General features: G+C 43.3%; 2 protein-coding genes across 2 annotated transcripts in view; both read left to right on the top strand.

Annotated features, from left to right (window-relative positions):
• Positions 1-5,870, top strand: part of LOC146976712 (uncharacterized) — a 59,306-nt gene extending 53,436 nt beyond the window's left edge. The window contains exon 3 of the mRNA XM_085794660.1: positions 5,722-5,870. Coding sequence (XP_085650786.1) covers positions 5,722-5,870 — 149 coding nt within the window. The remainder of the gene's footprint in view (positions 1-5,721) is intronic.
• Positions 5,871-8,014: 2,144 nt separating this feature from the next.
• Positions 8,015-20,553, top strand: LOC146976711 (protein NLRC3-like). The gene is made up of 5 exons (XM_085794659.1): positions 8,015-8,033; positions 13,075-14,878; positions 14,988-15,161; positions 19,725-19,801; positions 19,943-20,553. The coding sequence occupies exons 1-5, from the start codon at positions 8,015-8,017 to the stop codon at positions 20,488-20,490; spliced, it is 2,622 nt and encodes an 873-aa protein (XP_085650785.1). The 3' UTR covers positions 20,491-20,553.
• Positions 20,554-20,622: the final 69 nt, after the last annotated feature.

Raw genomic sequence — 20,622 nt, 5'->3', positions numbered from 1 at the left:
CTTTTTGAACGCGGAAGTGGTCTTCACCTGTAGAATCCACCCCCCCCCCCCCCACCCCCCCCGGTCTGACGTAGCTTCCGACCTAATTTATTTATTGATTGATTGATTATTCTGCACCAAACACCATGATCACTAAATAAATAAATAAATAGATAACCGAAAGGACGTCCTTGCTGTAAACTACGTCAGACACAGCAGCATCAGGTTCAATAAAGCTTTAAGGAAAAGTAAAAAAAAAACAAAAAAAAAAACCGGGCACCTAAGCATGTGACGAGGAGGGACAGTGACCGTTCGTCAGGCTGTTGACGCACTGTGTTGTCTTTGAAGCTGAAAATGCGTGCATCCACCACGACACGGTTTGCGTGGCCATCTCACGGAATTTGGACTCATTGGCTTTCAGTGGAGACTGTTTCCGTGCTTCTTTCACGTAATATAACACATTACGTGAAAGGAGCACGGAATCTGGTACTAGGTGTTCGTGGTCATTTCACGCATTTCTGTGAGATCAGGTTGTGTCCAAAACACTGTTGTCCTTAAAAAATCCACTCGAAGTCCAGGTGATGTTAGAAAAAAGATTTATTCCACAAGTGTCACTCAAGTATCCATAAACTTGGCTTTCTAAACAAAACAGGACGGGACACGGTAAAAAACCGTGTGTCTCCACTGCTAGCCTGGAGTTCACTACTCAGGTCAATGACCTCACTTCCTAGCGTCCGAGGCTGCTGACTCTTAAAGCTATAGTACCGCCAGCATTAAATTTAAAGGAATAGCCCGTTCTAGACAGAAAAGATGAACAAATAGCCATATTCAATTAAACTCACACATCAACGACTATTAGATCAATATATAAACTTCAGATCCAAAGTTACTGTCATAAAGATAGGCGGGGTCAACCGTGATTTCGTCAGAGCATGTTTTGGCAGTAAACAACACAAACCAGCTAGTCACTTGTGAGACTCTTATTTTACACTTATAAAGACAATACACCTCTGTCATGACTCTTCATGGAGGTCACAGGTCGTCAGCATCCATGAAGGAGAAGCTACTGAAGAAAAACTGCAGTCAGACCATGGTGAAGCACACTGATGTTTGTATTCAAGGTTGTTCATTCACACCATTCACACAACTTGTACTTCCATTGAAGCTACCAAAAGCTTATTGAGGGAGCCTGGATACATACAACACAAAACAATACAGCATATACAAAACTAACAATACACATAAAACATTAACAGTATGGACACACACACACACACACACACACACACACACACACACACACACACACAACAATACAACAATAAAGCACATAAAAAACTAACAATACATTAAACATTAACGGACATTAGACAACATGGAGCCCTTGCGTACCACCAGGAGCCTTTTCAAAACATGTAGATATGAAAACAGATGGCAATAAAATTTACATTCAATTCACTATGGTTCAGATGCTCAATGGTTGCAGCTTATGTATAAACTAAGTGATTTCATTTTTTCCGTTGTTTCCAGAAGCTGACCTCCTAATTTTAACAGGAATTTAATTTTCTTTTCTTTAAACCCTTTTTTTAATCGAGCACTGTTAAGGCTAAAGGACAGATAATTGAAACATTCAACTGTATTCCACATTAAGAGGAGCACTTACATCACTGTGACATGAGGAGTAGCAGTAGCAGTAGTAGTAGCTGTCTAATTGAGCTAGCAAGCTAACTTTGCCATCACTGTCAACAGCTACTTTCAAACACTTTCTTGTCATCAAATCGACCAAATCACATTTTACTACTTAAAACTCAAAACATACCTTGTACCCGTCACAAGAGAAGCTTAATTATGAGAGTCAAATCTGATGAGTGTCCTCCTTTGTCTGAGGCCCGCGAAACTCAAAACAAGACAAAGGGCTGCATCACCTACCCGCAGAACTTCAAAATAAAAGGTCCGTATTGGACAAATCACTTAAATGAAGCAGTTACTATTTAAAATTAAGTGAATAGAAAAATAATCATGAAATAAATCAAAGGGAATTCAATTCAATTCAATACTTTATTTTGGACACAGTGGCGGTCCAATGTTTGTTTGCTTATAAACGTTAGTCTCTAAACCAAGCACCTACATTGTACTCTCTGGACTGAAGTAAAGGAAGTCACGAAACATCTGTTAGAGTTTTTTACGTAACGTCGGGTTAATGGGAATAAGTTTAGTATGAATTTATTTTGTGTGTGTTTTCTCCTTTTTCTCTTGGAAGAATAGAACTGCATGCCCATTCTCTGGTCTGAAACTCCTGCAGTAGGAGGCGGTAGTGCTCCCTGGAAATGGGAAGCAAACTGCCTGAGAAGAAGAACTGGACACCAGCCGCCAGCAAGAAGAGTCACGTTTGGGCAGAGCCATGAGTCTACGACTCAAAACAGCCTAGTTGTCGGGCGGGACTAACCTGGAGTTTGAGTGAAATGTCTGAGGTGGAGTTTCTGAGAGGATTCGTTACCCAGAGACTCACCGCCGCCTCCCAGGAAATCTTAGCGGCCGTGGACAGAGTCGTAGCCGGCTACGAGGCGCAGGCTTCGGGCTTCAGGCAGGAGATCGAGCGGCAGAGGAACCTGCTGGATGTTCTCCTGCAGCCTCGAGTCCTTCTCAACAAAACCGGTTGGTGATTCAGTTTTAAATCCATTAACATCATGCTAGTCTCGGTTTGTAGATAAAGAGGACATGTTGTACTACAGTATTTTACTGCGGTCACGCCAGCTACGCTTCGGAAAAGCTCACTTTAAAATCGAGTGCCTGTCTACATCGTCTCGTACGGTAAAGCGTGTGAACGGCTTCATGGTGCATTCAAGGACACCCCGTAAACCCAGGAATCTATATCGACGGGATACAGTACAATGTCTACCCGCATTGGCAGATTAAAATATTAATTTAAAAAAAAAAAAATCAAATTGTTTTCTGCAAACTCCACCAGATTCTTGTTCTACCACAACTACCTCTGTGGTGATTTTCAAGATGTTTCACTGTACCATCTTTTGAAATCATACACAGCATACAGTAGCCTACAATTTCTGCCACCATTGGCAGATTAAAATATTCATTAAAAATAATAATCAAATTGTTTTCTGAGAACTCCACCAGATTCTTGTTCTAGGTGCTGCCAGCTACCTCTGTGGTGATTTTGAAGCTGCTTCACTATAAAACTTTTTTGTTAATCTGATGCTGAAGTCATACACAGCATAGTACAGTGTCTGTCTCCATTGGCAGTGTCTTTAGCAAGGCAGTGGTCGTCTTGGAGGTGTGTTTGGGGTCGTTATCATGTTGGAATACTGCTCTGGGCCCAGTTTCTGAAGGGAGGGGATCATGCTCTGCTTCCATAGGCGTCATTTACGCTGGGGACGCTGGGGACATGTCCCCACCACTTTTTGTCAAGAACAATTTTGTCCCCACCACAAAATTAACTTAACATTATCCTAATGAAGAATGACGAAAAAACGTTGATAAACTATGACAAAATAGGCAGCCTAAACAGTGTGCACGGCGCAGAGCTTCAGCCGGAGCCAATAACTCGCAACAATCTGCGATTAAAGAGTTCTCACAGCCTGGTCCTCGCAGGCGCTTGGCTGGTCGCACAGGGAGCTGCTTCTCTCTCTCCTCGCCGGTAAAACACCAACTCCACTCGTCTGTACTCGGGTTTTCCACACACACAGGTCTGTCTCTAGCTCTGTATGGATGGATGTGTGTGTGTGTCTCGTGTGCAGACGCAACTGACAAATATTTATAGACGGACAGCAACAACTTCATTACCGGTAATCATCATTTTATTTTGAAAATTGACCGGATTTTCTCGCCTTTTCTGTGCCCGACTTCCTGTCTGGTACGATCCGTCTATCCAGCTTGACAGACGAAGCTCACGGCTCACGTGAAAAATAAAACAGACACCGAACTGAAGGGCTGCCTCCACGCGGGGTCGATTGTACCGGATGAGACAGCACCCGATATATGCTTAATGTTTGGGTGCAAAGTCAAAATCAACATCTAATCTGTCCCTTCAAAGTAAAGTTTATAACGTGTCTGTTTGGAGCAGCTGCTGACAGTGACAGTCCTCATCACTAAACCTTCCTCGCTCACGTCGTGACGACGGGACAAAGTCTTTTGGATATATATTGTATATTCTGTGTTTTTCCTCTCTATAACCATCTCGTTTCAGTTTTTGCCGGTTGGCAATCATCTGGTGTGCACCCGCTGTTTCTCTGTTTCTCACTCACTCTCAATGTGCATAGATGTTATAAAAAAATAAAATGATCACCAGCTTGTCATGCCACACCTGTCACGTCTCTAAACACAACTACGGGCTTCTTCTTTTTTTTTGCTGCGGTCCGGCGGAGAATTAAAAAAAAACTGTCCCCACCACTTTTCAAAGTAAACTGACGCCCTTGTCTGCTTCAGTATGTCAGTAGGGTTAGGGGACAGGCAGACCGCCCACCCCTTCAACCTAAAATGACCGGTTGATTTGGGCTGCTGCAGGGATGTCTGGATGACCTGGAATATGGTCAAACACACACACATGAGAACATCAGATTATCAAAAGATGGTACAGTGAAACATCTTGAAAATCACCACAGAGGTAGCTGGGGTCATGTAGAATAAGAATCTGTTGAAGTTCTTAGAAAACAATTTGATTCTTATTTTTAATGAATATTCTAATCTGCCAATGGAGGCAGACATTGTACTGTATGCTGTGTATGACTTCAGCATCAGATTATCAAAAGATGGTACAGTGAAACAATTTGAAAATCACCACAGAGGTAGTTGTGGTCATGTAGAACAAGAATCCGTTGGAGCAGTGTAAATAAACTTGTTAGTTCTACTTAAGAGTAACAATAGTAATTGGTCTGAAAGCTTTGATATATCTCTGGGCTCTTAGGGCATTGGTTAGAGTCCAATAGTCTTCAGTATTTTATTACTACTAGTTAGGGGTGTCACGATTTCGATTTTTTATCGAAATCGATCAAATTACGTCATAGTCTAGAGCATCGAAGTCAAAGAGAGGATAGACGCCCCCCGCAAAGCTACAACTGCCTGTTGTCCCCATTGCACCGGCGTCTTTTGTCTTTCAGTCACTGGTCCAAGCTCTCCTTTACTTTTTCTCTCGAGACAACACTCATTCTCTCTCTCTCTCTCTCTCTCTCTCTTGGCCCCTGGATCATGATTTTGGGGGCATTCTTGGTAAAATTGTTACCTTTATGTTGTAAATAAATTACTTAAATGTGACCATAGTGCCTAATGTGATACATTATGGAAATTGCATCACTTATATGTAGCCCATCTTTTGAAATAAAATTTACTGTACAAAATTTGATGAATAAAACCAATGATCGTTGACTAGACTAGTCTGAAAATAGCATAGGCCTCTGTGCTGTAAGAAAAAGAAAAAAAATCGAGAATCGAATCGTGACCCTAAAATCGAAAATCAAATCGAATCGAGGATTTGGAGAATCGTGACACCCCTACTACTAGTACTAGTAGTCATTTTCTATGAAGGTGTACTTTGATTGTGGTAACTGGAGGATTCTGTTTGATCAGCGTGACTTTATGGATTACTGATTGATGAATGGGTGCAGTTGGCTGCAGGAGAAGCTGTTGGTGTCCACTGAGAAGATAATTGGGGTTCATACGGACACCAGTTATATGAGTGACAGTATGAAGACACTGTTGTTCATAATGTGTGTGTTATTGTTTCTGCAGGTGATCAGCACCTGTTGATGATTAAAGCAGATGATCCTCCTGAATTGACCACTAATCTGGATCAGGAGAACCCAGAGAGTCTACATATTAAAGAAGAAAAGGAGGAACTATTGACCACTCCAGAGTTCCCCTCACTTCTGTTCACGTGAGGAGTGACGAAGAGGAGGAGAAACCTCAGTCCCTACAACCTCATCAAAGACAAACTGAGGCAGAGCTTCCATCCAGCAGCTCAGCTGAACAGATAGAGGTCGAGGTAGAGATAGAGGCTGATGGAGACGACTGTGGAGGATCTGAGCCAGACAGGGACTCAGATCAGCCTGAAGATCTTCAGCCAGATACAGATGATGAGGTCTCAGTGTCGTCTGCTGAGACTGAAGACGATGATGACTGGAGAGAAACCAGAGCACCGGAGTCAGGTTTGAACAGTGAAGCTGTTCATTTAAGTGATGAAGAATGTGACACTGGTAAGAAGTCTCCATGCTGCGCAGAGAGTGGGAAAACATTTAAACATAATGGGGATTTTAAAGACCACACAAGTGTCCATACAGGAGAGAAACCATTTGACTGTGCTACCTGCGGTAAACATTTCAGATATAAAGGTAGTCTTAAAAGACACATGGAAGTCCATACAGGAGAGAAACCATTTGACTGTGTTACCTGTGGTAAACACTTCAGTCGAAGAGAGACTCTTCAACGCCATGTGAGAGTCCATACAGGAGAGAAACCATTTCACTGTGCTGCCTGTGGTAAAACATTTGGGCAAAGAAAGATTCTTGAAGACCACATGAGAATCCATACAGGGGAGAAACCATTTGACTGTGCTACCTGCGGCAAACAATTCAGATTTAAAGGTAATCTTAAAAACCACATGGAAGTCCATACAGGAGAGAAACAATTTGACTGTTCTACCTGCGGTAAACACTTCAGATATAAAGGTAATCTTAAAAACCACATGAGATTCCATACAGGAGAGAAACCATTTGACTGCGCTACCTGTGGTAAACAATTTGGATATAAAAGTAATCTTAAAAAACACATGAGAATCCATACAGGGGAAAAAAACATTTGACTGTGCTACCTATGGTAAAAAGAATTACTAAAAATGGGTTGTAATGAACATATGAAAGTCCATGCGTCCAGTGGTTAAAAAAAAAAAAAAAGATGTTAAGGGAATTTTTTTAAGCACTTGAGAATCCACACACAGGATAAACCATTTAGTTGTACTATTTTTGGAGAAAGATTTACCCAGCAGATAAATATTTTCTTTCACTCAAAAAGTCCATTCAACAGTGACGCCATTTGATTGCAGTTTTTGTGGGAAGTTGTTGTCTTGAGAGGCACATGGAAGTCCATACAGAAGTGAGTGTGGAGTACATTTAAGGCAGTAGGCAGTCTCAAAAGACACCTTAAATAATTTAGTTGCAGTTTTTGTGATGAGACATTTTGTCAACAGGAAGATCTTTGGTTTGGTTTTGTTTTTATTATGACATGTTCAATAAAGAATCAAATTTTTTTTTAAAAATCAAAATCAAATCTTTTCGTAAACCCACAATAATCCAGGAAGGAGAGTCAATGTACCGTTGGAAGTTTTTGTGGCTATCAATTCTCAGATATTTGGGGCGTCAGTTGCTCAGGCAGTAGAGGTAGATAGTGCCAATGATCAGAGGGTTGGAGGTTTGAATCCCACTCTCTCCCAGTTGCTGTCGTAGTATTCTTGGGCAAGACACCTTGCCCACCTTGCCCCGTGTGAGAGTGTGTGGATGTTTGGTGGTAGTCAGAGCTGCAATTTGGCACAAAATGGCAGCCACGGTTCTGTCAGTCTGCCCCGGGGCAGCTGTGGCTACAGACGTAGCTTACCACCACCGGTGTGAATGTGTATGAAGGAATAATGGTTTCTGTTAATCTCTTTGGGTATCGTGGAAAGCGCTATATAAATGTAAGCCATTATTATTATTATTATTATTATTATTATTATTATTATGAATATTAACAAAGGAAAGCACTCAGGTCTGAAATAAAGCTGAGGTAGAGACAGAGGTTAAAATAACAACAATCACTCATATCAAAATGTTAAAATGTGCTAAAAACATCATAATAATAATGGAATCAGAATACATTTACATAATGCTTTTCTATTGATACCCGATACCCAAAGCACGTACAGTAACCATTATTCATTCATACCCCATTCACACCGGTGGTGGTAAGCTACATATTAGCCACAGCTGCCCCGGGGCAGACTGACGGAAGCTTGGCTGCCATTGTGCGCCAAACGGCCCGTCCGACCACCACCATGATCATTCGTATGCAAGGTAAGGTGTCTTGCCCAAGGACACTGTGACAGAGACTGGAAGAGAGCGGGATTCAAACCGCCAACCCTCTGAATATTGGATGACCAGCTCTACCTCCTGAGCCACTGCCGCCCCCACATCACTCACACGAGCAAAGGGAAAGCAGTCAGGTCTGAGGTGAAGCGCCCTCCAAGGCCAAACAGCAGTGATTCTAGGGGACGGTGCAGCCACCACAGCCCTGCTGTAAACCAATGTAACAGGGCTGTGTTGTATAGGCACAGGGAAGACCAGGAGACTGTATGTATGTACATGAATAAATCCAGGAAAATAATCACATCTGAGTCATCTTTGTTTCTGAGCTGCACTTATCACACTTGCTATAACAACAGACAGATTTTGGCCTTGGTGGTGGAACAGTTGGTGAAGCTGCTGCCTTTCCTGTTACTCATTGATTCTTTATTGCTGGTTTATTGCACTGTTTTTAAGGTTAAGATTCCTTTATTTGTTCCACAGTTGTGGTCAACACAACACTGATGATTTCTGTGCTCACATTGACTCATCTTCTTAAGTTAGTTGTAATAGTAGTAATTCCTCCTTACCTTTCTGAGGTTCTTCTATGAGAACTCAGATCTTACTCTGTGGTTTATGTCTTCAGTTCATCTCTTGCTGTGTTGTAAATGGAGTTTCCATTGGTTGCAAATTCTCCTCACCGTTTGAGTGCACACATCTCCGTGGTGACCAGAGCACGTTCAGGAGGTCATCATCTCTCTGAAACCTTGGAGATCAGCCAGACTTGGTTATTTAACTTTAGTGGTTTCCTTCTGATGTGTCTACTTGTAATACTTCCCCTGCTGTATGATGTGACATCACAGCACTACTATAGCCGTTAGACTACCTAAAACTTGATATGATTATAATCATCATCTGATTCAATCAGAATTATCCATTGAGTGTTTTATGTTTATCACATAAGTTCCATAGTATTTGGTTCACTTAACTTGGGTACATGTCAGTTTTTGCTTTTGTAGCTTACTTCCCTCATGTTTTTATGTCTGTAACATGGTGTGTGTCATAAAAGTTGTTTATTCACTTGGGCCTTTATTTCATGGAGCAAAGTGCAGTGGAGCATTTTAATTAATCCAGATAGGGCAACAGTATCACATCCAAAAGGTGAGTCACAGTACAAAGTTTAACACCAACAGTTGTGTCGCAGTTTATTTTCTCACTACAGGTAACCTGAAGAGAGTGGTTCTTTGTGTGCAGCTCCACTTCCTGATGACTGGAGGCAGCTTTTACCGCCTGAATGGCGGAGGTGGAGATGAGCCGCTGCTCTCCCGCTGTCTGACAGCCGCTGGAGAACAGCTGGGACTTTGTCTGTGGTGAGTGGTCTGTCATTAGATTTACACTACAGGACTGATGTGGACTCAGTGAGGGGCTCACAGGGTTTTTAAGGCTCTACATCAATGGTCGCCAAACCCTAGATCGCGATCGACCATCTTGAAGACTGTCCGTTGCGCTCGAAAATACTGGAAAGATAAGCGTAAAAACACATTATGCCTGATTGATGTTCGGCTTGCTTTTTCGATCCAGCTTTTGTATTTTTTTCAGTGTAGCAGGTGGGTGCTGCATTAAAGTAGCCTGACCAATCAGATAAGAGAAGCCGCACAGAGTCGATCATGCTGCACAGAGAGTGGTTGTTTCACTGAGGGTTCTCGTCACAGGTTGGTCTGAACAAAGTGGGACCGTCAGTTATCGACTGGGCACATTAACGTCTGTGTGGGAAAGCGTAATCTGCACGGTAGTAAAAAAGTGAGCCTTGTCGTACATGTCCTGCGGACGTGTGCGGAGTCCGTTCTGCATACGTTCCGCCGGACTGACAGACACCTCAGACTGCCTAGTTGTCTGGGTAACAATTTATGATAAGTACACACTATTAATTAGTGTGTACGTGTTAAAACACGTCTTAAAACCCATTTTATTCCTTGGCTTTCAACCCAGCATGAGACTCTACCTCTGTTTTAGTGTTTTATGGTCTGTTTTATTTATTGTGTTTATTGGTTTTTATTTTTGTTTTATTTAAATTTTAAATTGTTTTATTTAAATTTTAAATTGTTTTATTGCTTTTAAATTGTTTTCAAAGCAATAAACAATTATTATTATTTTAGATTTATTTTTCTGCTAATTATTTTATTTCGTTGCATTATGTACAGCACTTTGTTTCAGCTGTGGTTGTTTTAAAGGGCTTTATAAATAAAGTTGAGTTGAGTTAATCATTAGTTAAGCATTGATAAACTTTCCCCGAGTATTTCCTTGTTGTGCTACTCCCTGCTTGTACTGCAGCACCCACAAACACTCTAGGTTATTGATTATTGGATAAAAATCATTGTTGAGAAGAATCTTTTAGAGTTGCAACATTTGATCAACATCAAGCAGAAATTTTCAGTAAACTAAATAATTTTGTTTCTTGTTGATTGTTGCTGTTGCTGTGTTGTGACAAAACAAAACATTTTGAAGACGTGGCCTCAGACTGAGAGAAACTTGGAATGCATCATTTGTCTGTCAGCTGGAGAGTGTTTTTCTCTCTGTGAATTTCCAGTGTGAGTGAAATGAGTGAATGTTGTGATAGTGGAGCTGTGAGGTGAAATAAGTCTTGGCCCAGTTGTTGTGTGTGTAATAATCAGCTGTAGCTTGTTTGATCCAGTGGTTTTCTACAGGGACGCTGTCCACACAGAGACTGTGTCACATCAACTCAGTGGATCTCAGTCCTTGTGTGTGTCAGTGGATGGAAACAGTGGTCCATGGATCATGTTGCTGGGCTGCAGCTTCATGACGCCATCTAGTGGACTGATAGTAGAAGTACAGCAGCTGATGGCAGCTTCCTCTTCCTCACTGCTGTGTGACTGCATTCAGCTGACACTGATATGAAGCAGAGGAGAAGAGCCAATCAGTGGAGGAGCAGCTGGAGACATGATGGACATGTGAGCTGCTGTGCAGATGAATGATGTGTGTTTCCTCTGCAGGTGAAGCTACAAAGTGTGTGTGAGCTGATGTGGATGTGAGCTCAGCAGCATGGATCAGTGTGAGGACAGAGAGGAGGGAGCCCCTCCCTCTAAAACCACTCTGTGTGGGGGACGTCAGAGCCAGACCACAGGTCAAAGGTCAGATGAGCATCTCTAACTGTCCATGACTCAGATCACTGCTCTGTCATTATTCACATTCAAAGCTCTGTGTGTGTTGTGTTCAAGGCCATCATCAGTTTAACAAGAGGCAATCTTTATTTGAAAGGTCAGAATTTAAAACAGTCAGAAAGATTTTTCTCTGTAAAAGTCAGTTGTTGTGTTTATTAAAAAGATTTAAGATTTTTTCATTGGTTTTTCTCCACCATGCACATATCAGTTGTGTTGTTGTTTCAGGATCCAGCAGCAGAGACCAGACTCTCCTGAACCCAGCTGTCTGTCTTTAAAGAGCAACATGTCAAAGGACTGGGGCATTACCTTTAAAGGAGGACGTGGATCAGCTGATCAGATGTAAGCCAAAATTCGATATCAAAGTTTTTGAGTTTCTGTTGAACGTTCTTCCTGTGGAGTCACATTTCAATGATTCTCATTAAAAACTGAGTTATGACTCAGAAACTCTTTCTATGTTTGGAGTCCGACGCTTCGTTTAGATTTTTGTTTTTGGGCATTTTAACTTTCTTTCTCAACTCAACTTCTCTGGTATTCTTGATTTAAGAACACATTCATGAATCTGACGTAGAGTTTGCATGTTCTCCCCGTGCATGTGTGGGTTCTCTCCAGCTTCCTCCCACAGACCAAAGACATGCAGGTTAACTGGTGATTCTAAATTGCCCATAGGTGTGAATGTGTGTCTGTATATGTTGGCCCTGTGATAGACTGGTGACCTGTCCAGGGTGAACTCCGCCTCCTGCCCAAAGTCAGCTGAGAAAGGCTCCAGCTCACCCTCCACCCTAGTGAGGATGAGCTGTATAGAAGATGAATGAACTTAAAGAGATATTGGTGAATGAGGCCCATTGTTACAAAATGTAGGAAAAGGAAGTCATTCACATTTGTTACCCTTAAAATAACTTCTCAGAGAATTCTTTTGAAAACCTAAAACTGATAAACATCAGTTGTGTTGTTGTTTCAGGATCCAGCAGCAGAGACCAGACTCTCCTGAACCCAGCTGTCTGTCTTTACAGAGCGACCACTCAAAAGACTTCTTCATTTTCTTTAAAGGAGGATGTGGATCAGCTGATCAGATGTAAGCTGTAACTGACAGACTCAGGTTATTGTAGAAATGAACCAGTCTGTACAACGTGTTGTTGGACCAGGTCTGAAACCAAAGTGTCTCTGTCTGTTGTGAACGTCCTCAGGAGACATATAAAGTCCATCTTGTATTATCTCTCTGTACTGATGTTGACTTGACACTGATTCCTCCACAGAGTGGACCAGGAGAGCTCAGAGGTTCCCAGTGGTCAGTCTGCCCAGCAGCATCAAACACACCTGGACTCCATATTTATGGTGAGGACATGTCCAACAGCTGCTGTTACATCTGTTGTGTTCACCATCATCTCCATGCTGCACTTTGACACCAGTGGATTGTCAGTCTGTCCAACATGGATCTGATGTTTGGCTCCATGGTTTTAGTTTGATGCTGTCACTCATAGAGTTTCTGTTCCAGTTGCTGGAGGAGAACATGGTCACTTTTGTCAAGAACGAGCTGAAGAAGATCCACAAGCTTCTGAGTTCAGATTACCCAGAATGCTCAGGGAGTCAGAGGGAGGATGAGGAGGTGTTGGACGGTGAGGGTGAAGATCAGAGGAGGAGCAGCAGAGAGGCATTAGTGAAGATCACAGTGAACTTCCTGAGGAGGATGAAGCAGGAGGAGCTGGCTGAGCGTCTGCAGAGCAGTAAGAGGATTTCTCTTAAGACTCAACATGATGGACAAATGAGACGATCACTGACATCAACACATGGAGGGAAACATGTTCATATAGTTGTTATTTAGAGGAATTAACATGTTACATTTTCTTATTGGTCTAATTTCCTGTGTTTTCATTTAGAACATGCTGCAGCAGTTTGTGGACGTCAACTCAAATCTGTCCTGAAGAAGAAGTTCCAGTGTGTGTTTGAGGGGATCTCTAAAGCAGGAAACCCAACCCTTCTGAACCAGATCTACACAGAGCTCTACATCACAGAGGGAGGGGCTGGAGGGGTCAATGATGAACATGAGGTCAGACAGATTGAAACAGCGTCCAGGAAACCAGACAGACCAGAAACAACCATCAGACAAGAAGACATCTTTAAAGCCCCACCTGGAAGAGACCGACCAATCAGAACAGTGATGACAAAGGGAGTGGCCGGCATTGGGAAAACAGTCTTAACACAGAAGTTCACTCTGGACTGGGCTGAAGACAACGACAACCAGGACATACACTTCACATTTCCCTTCACCTTCAGAGAGCTGAATGTGCTGAAAGAGAAAAAGTTCAGCTTGGTGGAACTCGTTCATCACTTCTTCTCTGAAACCAAAGAAGCAGGAATCTGGGCATTTGATCAGTTCCAGGTCGTCTTCATCTTTGACGGTCTGGACGAGTGTCGACTTCCTCTGGACTTCCACAACACTGAGATCCTGACTGATGTGACAGAGTCCACCTCAGTCAATGTGCTGCTGACCAACCTCATCAGGGGGAACCTGCTTCCCTCTGCTCGCCTCTGGATAACCACACGACCAGCAGCAGCCAATCAGATCCCTGCTCAGTGTGTTGACATGGTGACAGAGGTCAGAGGGTTCACTGACCCACAGAAGGAGGAGTACTTCAGGAAGAGGTTCAGAGATGAGCAGCAGGCCAGAGAGATCATCTCCCACATCAAGACCTCACGAAGCCTCCACATCATGTGCCACATCCCAGTCTTCTGCTGGATCACTGCTACAGTTCTGGAGGAGCTGTTGAAGACCAGAGAGGGAGGAGAGCTGCCCAAGACCCTGACTGAGATGTACATCCACTTCCTGGTGGTTTATCTAAAACTTAAGAAGTTCAAGTATGATGGAGGAGCTGAGACAGATCCACACTGGAGTCCAGAGAGCAGGAAGATGATTGAGTCTTTGGGAAAACTGGCTTTTGAGCAGCTGCAGAAAGGAAACCTGATCTTCTATGAATCAGACCTGACAGAGTGTGGCATCGATATCAGAGCAGCCTCAGTGTACTCAGGAGTGTTCACACAGATCTTTAAAGAGGAGAGAGGCCTGTACCAGGACAAGGTGTTCTGCTTCGTCCATCTGAGTGTTCAGGAGTTTCTGGCTGCTCTTCATGTCCATCTGACCTTCATCAACTCTGGACTCAACCTGATGTCAAAACAACAAACAACCTCTAGGTGGTCTCAAATGTTTGGATACAAACCTGAATTGACACCTTTCTACCAAAGCGCTGTGGACAAGACCTTACAGAGTCCAAATGGACACCTGGACTTGTTCCTCCGCTTCCTTCTGGGTCTTTCACTGGAGACCAATCAGAATCTCCTACGAGGTCTGATGACAAAGACAAGAAGTGACTCATTGTCCAACCAGGAAACAGTCCAGTACATCAAGAAGAAGATTGAAGAGACTCCCTCTGCAGAGAAAAGCATCAACCTGTTCCACTGTCTGAATGAACTGAATGACCGTTCTCTAGTGGAGGAGATCCAACAGTCCCTGAGATCAGGACGTCTCTCCACAGATGAACTGTCTCCTGCTCAATGGTCGGCTCTGGGCTTCATCTTACTGTCATCAGGAGAAGATCTGGACGAGTTTGACCTGAAGAAATACTCTGCTTCAGAGGAGGCTCTTCTGAGGCTGCTGCCAGTGGTCAAAGCCTCCAACAAAGCTCTGTAAGTGTAGAGATAGTTGGATTCATTCATCATTATATAAAATCTTCTGTCTTTTCAACAGGACAGAAAATAAATTCCTTTCTTTAATTCCTCATGATCATCTCTTCAGACTGAGCAGCTGTAACCTCTCAGAGAGAAGCTGTGAAGCTCTGTCCTCAGTCCTCAGCTCCCAGTCCTCTAGTCTGAGACACCTGGACCTGAGTAACAACAACCTGCAGGACTCAGGAGTGAAGCTGCTGTCTGGTGGACTGGAGAGTCCACACTGTAGACTGGAGACTCTCAGGTGAGGATCCATCCAGCTGTTTATCTGATGACACTTGAACACAGCAGCAGGTGTTGACAGAGGGTTCCTGTGTGTTGTTGTGTGTGTTCAGTCTGTCAGGATGTCTGGTCACAGAGGAAGGCTGTGCTTCTCTGGCCTCAGCTCTGAGCTCCAACCCCTCCCATCTGAGAGAGCTGGACCTGAGCTACAATCATCCAGGAACCTCAGAAGTGAAGCTGCTGTCTGCTGGACTGGAGGATCCAGACTGGAGACTGGACTCTCTCAGGTATGGAGAGGCTGTTGCAGCCACACACACTGTCTGATAGAGGAGGAGGAGCTGGAAAATTTTCTATGGCCACCTTCACACACTGAACATCAAATCCGATCACTCAGACCATATCCAGAGGTGGTGTAGGCCACAGTGAAGCTCTGCCCACTCCACTGACGTCCTCTGTCACAGTCTGACTCGTCCCAACACAGTTTATACTGAAGCCAAAATCTCAGAGTGTTTCAAACATGAGCTGTGCAGCTTTCATCAGTCACAGTGATGAACTACTGGGATCAGGAGTTTCTCCTCATGATGACTTCAGTGTCTCATCATGACTCACTGTGTCATATTCAGGAGAAGAGATGTCAGTGATGAAAGCAGCTGTTGGCAGCTGTGCTCTGAGTCTTTCCAGATGTTTGGATCAGACTTTATTTCTGAGTGTTTGACCTGAACAGTCCCAGAGACTGTAGACACCTGTTGAGTGTGGACACACTGACAATACGGCAACAAGAATCAAAGCATGTCCACTGCTCAGAGACATTCGTCTCCCAGCGTCTCCAACCAAGGAGGAAATAAGAGACAGAAATCAGGCGGCACCATCAGGTCTTTGTCTGGTCAGATATTGATGATCAATAATCAGCTCAGTCTCTCTGAGATCCTGGTCTTGTCCTGATGAGATGTGTTGTTGTGTTGAGGAGACAGTAAATCACAAGTGTGACATCCAGATGTCCTCACTGTCCAGAGGCCTGGAGCTGTCAATCAGAAGAAAGTGAGTGTAGTGAACAGTGTAATAATCAGTGTTTGTGGCTGAATGTGTGTGTTATCAAACAGCTGTTTTCAGACTGTGTGTGTGCTGACTCCAGATCAGATGAAGCCACAGAGTGTCTCCTTAATGAAAGTCTCCACAAACAAACAAACAAACAAACAAACAAACAGAACATAAGTTATTTCACACTTCCCAGAAAGAATAAAACAAGGATTATTTTCCCAGGCCTCAGCGTACAGAGCTGTTTAAATGTTTGATGGAGGTGGGTACAAAAGAGAATTTAAAAGAAGGGGAACAGAGTCATTGATGATGAGATCCTGATCCGTCCTGTCACTGTGATCAGATGGTTTCTATTAGAGCTCCTTCATCCACTCACTGCTGCTGTGGCTCCTGTGGAAACCTGCTCACAGCCTCATTCTTCAGCTTCCTGTGGAGTTTTCTTCAAACAAACACAAGTTGTCTTCACACTCAGTGTTTCTCATTAAATTCACTGGGTCTCATTCATGAAACGCTCGTAAATCTGTGTTATGCACATAACACAGGAATGCAAACAGCGCGCCGAAAAGCGAAACTCGCTTTTTTCATGACCAATTAGGTGACTTGTGTGAATCGTTCAGATCCGAAGAGTTTTTGTTTTGAGGGGGGGGGTCTCAGCGTCTCAGCTGGGGTCAGTAAAATGTTTTTCTAACAGGCTGACAGTGACAATCACGTGAGGCGAACTCATTCATGGTCTCTGATTATACTGATAACAGCCGACCTCCAATGTAGACGCGCGACATGCACGCACGTTACCCAAAGCGGCGATGCCGTTTTCCCCCCGTGCATGTCCGTGGAGTTGTAGAATGTGTTCAATTCAAAAAGTGAAACTAACACATTATATAGGCCTATATGTCCATTACACACTGAATGGGATGTTAAATCCCATGTCTTTATTTCTTCAGTTTATTTTAATAGTAATAATTATGACTAACATTCAGTGAAGACCTAAAAATCAGTATCTCCAAAATTGAAATATTGCATGCAATGGTTTTTTTTTTTTTAAAGCATTTTTAATATAGAAATGTTGGCCTTCTGAAAACTGTCCATCTATATGCACTCAATACTTGGTTGGGGTTGAACTACTGGAAATTGACTTTTCTGTGATATTGTTAATGGTGAGCCCCCCCCCCCCGCCAGACAATTCCTCTCTTTTTTTGGTCCTGACCCGTTTGCATCCCTGATAACAGCTCATGCTACTAAAACTCTACTCCGGATTCATAAACCGTGCGATCTCCACTCATGAATAGCCATATAAGGAGATCCTGACCACCATATAAGGCAGGGGTGGGCAATTATTTTTTCCAGAGGGCCACACTGACTCCGATAAAGTGAGTGAAGGGCCATACGATTCGAAATCAAATTGAAACATCATATATTTATTGCTGAATTATATATAATTATATAGAACTACATTTGGTGGAAATGATTGCATTACAATAGGCTGACAGCCCACAATCCATGTAATTGCATTTTCAACTTATATCCATCACAGATCACTGAAGAAACATGCTGTATTATGATATAAATATGGACTCAAAGCAGATTGTTTTATCAAAACTTACTGACCATAAATGACTGCACCAATTAATAATGTTCACAGACACGTGAATATTATAATGAAGCACTCAGATCCTTTTCAGTTCTGATTCAGTGAGACTGTTCTATTTGTGTGTAGATAACCTTTTATTTATGAAGAAACACAATACTCCTTTGCTGCTGCCTAACAGCACCAACATGAAAAAAAAAAGACTGATTTGATTACAAGCGTAGCCATTGGTGGATGGAGAAATCACGTCAGAAAACCCAGCGATCTCATAAAATACTCTTTTAATCACAGTTTGCTAAACCTTAGTGTTTGGGAAATAATAATTAGGTGCCGCGATGTTGCTTTATAACCGTCAGCAGTTATGATTCGGCTGACAGAGGTCAGGTCCCGGTCCCGCGGTCTAGGCTACCGCTGACAGGACGCACGGTCAGAAACTCCGCTGTGGAGAAAAGCTGCATCAGAGCGGCTGCTCTCCCTCCTCCGTCGGAGCTCTGGTGTCAGACAGAGAAAGAGACTGAGCAGCCGTCTGTCTTCTACCTGGAGGAGGTTACTTTCTGTCTGCGATGTGCAGGCTCCTGTTCTAACAGGGCTGTCACTGTTTCAAACAGCTGATTAGTGCGCATCAACGTAATAAAAGCAATCGGGTCATAATAACAGTTCGGCTCGCGGGCCGGATTGAAACGGCATGCGGGCCGTAAAATGCCCATGTATGATATAAGGAGTTAGGTGCATCCTGTTCACCTGCAGCCATGATGCAAACAAGGAAAGAGGGAGAGAGAGAAAAAAAGAGAGATCACGGATCTAAGTCATTTTGGGTGAAGGGGAGTCCAGAAAAAATATGTAATTCTCTTCTGTTAGTAGTGGTGTGACTGGGACAGGTAAGCAAAGGCTGGAGGGAAGAAACAGATGTAGTGAATTAAGTATCCTATCTTAGTAAACCCACAACATGAAATAAAAAAAAGAATAAAAACTAAAAACACATAAGTACAGAGCTCCAGCAGCCACGAGAGGAAGAGGCTCTTCACAGCCTCAGCTGTAGAGGAGCATGCATGAAGTTATATAGGCAGGTTGTATTCTTACAGATGCAGCAGCCGTCTCTCACAGCTCCATCCAAACTGCTGCCAACTGTGTTATTGTGCAGGATGAAGTGTGTGTCCACCGAGCGTGTAGCAACGTGTAGCGTCACACACTCTGCATCGCATATCAGCTGCACATTGATGGAAGAAAAGTTTTTCCGGTTTTATATCACATTATTATCATCATTAGATGGAGCCTTGACTGTTCCTGTGTGTCCGATCCCAAACGTCTCTCTCTCCAAATATTTCTAATCCTTTGTCATGTTTAAATGACGTGTTTCAAAGGCATCGAAGTATTTTGAGCATGAGAGAGAGTAATGCAAATTAAAATTATAGTTTGCAGCAGTGACAAGCAATATTTCTGTGCATTTCTACATTTACACAAGCGCTACACACAGTCAGGAGCAGGTGTAGATTTTGTGAGTAGCTACAAATAGATCAGCGCTACTAAAAGATTGATGAATGCGGAAATCCACGTAAATTTATGCTGCTCACGTTTCATGAATGAGACCCACTGTGTGTTTCACTGAGCTCTAACAAACGTATCTTCTTCTCCTCCTTTCCTGGTGCATTGTGGGATATCTGGGCTGGTCAGCTCCACCTGTTGTGTCTTCATCTTCTCTGCTGTGACGTGTGTTTGTGCAGCTTGAGAGTCAGAGAGTGAAAGTGTGTGTCTCACACTGCAGTGACATGACATGGAGAAAAGACATGATGAAGTGTTTCCTCCTGGTCTCCTCCTGCTCTGTATCATCACTAGATAAAGACTCCAGCTCCTTCTTCTCTGTGCTCAGTGTTCATCCAGACATACCAGCCTCCATGTGAACACAGTGATAAAACAGTGTGTGTGTGAGAGCCATGTAATGTCCATGTGTGCATGCTGACAGAGAAGGTGCTGCTCTGACCCCCCTCCTCCTTTCAGGGTGCAGCCTGCTGGAGTCCCATGGTTGACACCAGGTCTGAGGAAGTGTAAGTCTGTTTTGACTTTGAGCAGCACATTCAACATTCATCTTCACACTGTCACATCACTGACCTCATGAGTCTTCATCAAACTGTCAATAACTGATCACATGATCAATAACTGCAGCTGTGTCTTGTTCTCTCCATCAGATTCCTGTCCACTCACAATCGACACAAACACAGTGAACACAAAGATCAAACTGTCTGACAACAACAGGAAGGCAACACGTGTGGAGGAGCGTCAGTCATATCCTGATCATCCAGACAGATTTGACCGGTGTCATCAGCTGCTGTGTTCAACTGGTCTGACTGGTCGCTGCTACTGGGAGGTCGAGTGCAGAGGAGATGTTTTTATATCAGTGAGTTACAGAGGAATCAGAAGGAAAGGAAACAGTATAGACTGTTTGTTTGGAGGGAACGATCAGTCCTGGTGTCTGGAGTGCTCTGATGGTGGTTACTACGTCTGGCACAATAGCAGACCGTCACCTATCTCCTCCTCCTCCTCCTCCTCCTCCTCCTCCTCCTCCTCTGTCTCTAACAGAGTAGCAGTGTATGTGGACTGTCCTGCTGGCTCTCTGTCCTTCTACACAGTCTCCTCTGACTCACTGATCCACCTCTACACCTTCAACACCACCTTCACTCAACCTCTCTATCCTGGGTTCTGGCTCAGTCCTGGTTCCTCATTGAGTCTGTGTTGAGTGAATCAGAGTCTCCTCCTGTCACAGAAACCTTCTCACTGTTGAACAGACAGTTCAGTCTCTACATGTCTGTCTCTGTCTCTCACTCACATCTTATCAGTTGATGTTTTAATTTAATTTAATTTAATTTAA

This window comes from Trachurus japonicus, chromosome 13, assembly GCF_045865225.1.
Source record: "Trachurus japonicus isolate A0001 chromosome 13, Traja_1.0".
Taxonomy (NCBI): Eukaryota; Metazoa; Chordata; class Actinopteri; order Carangiformes; family Carangidae; genus Trachurus; species Trachurus japonicus.
Note: the sequence above shows the minus strand (reverse complement) of the source record. Positions and strands in the feature narration are given on the sequence as shown.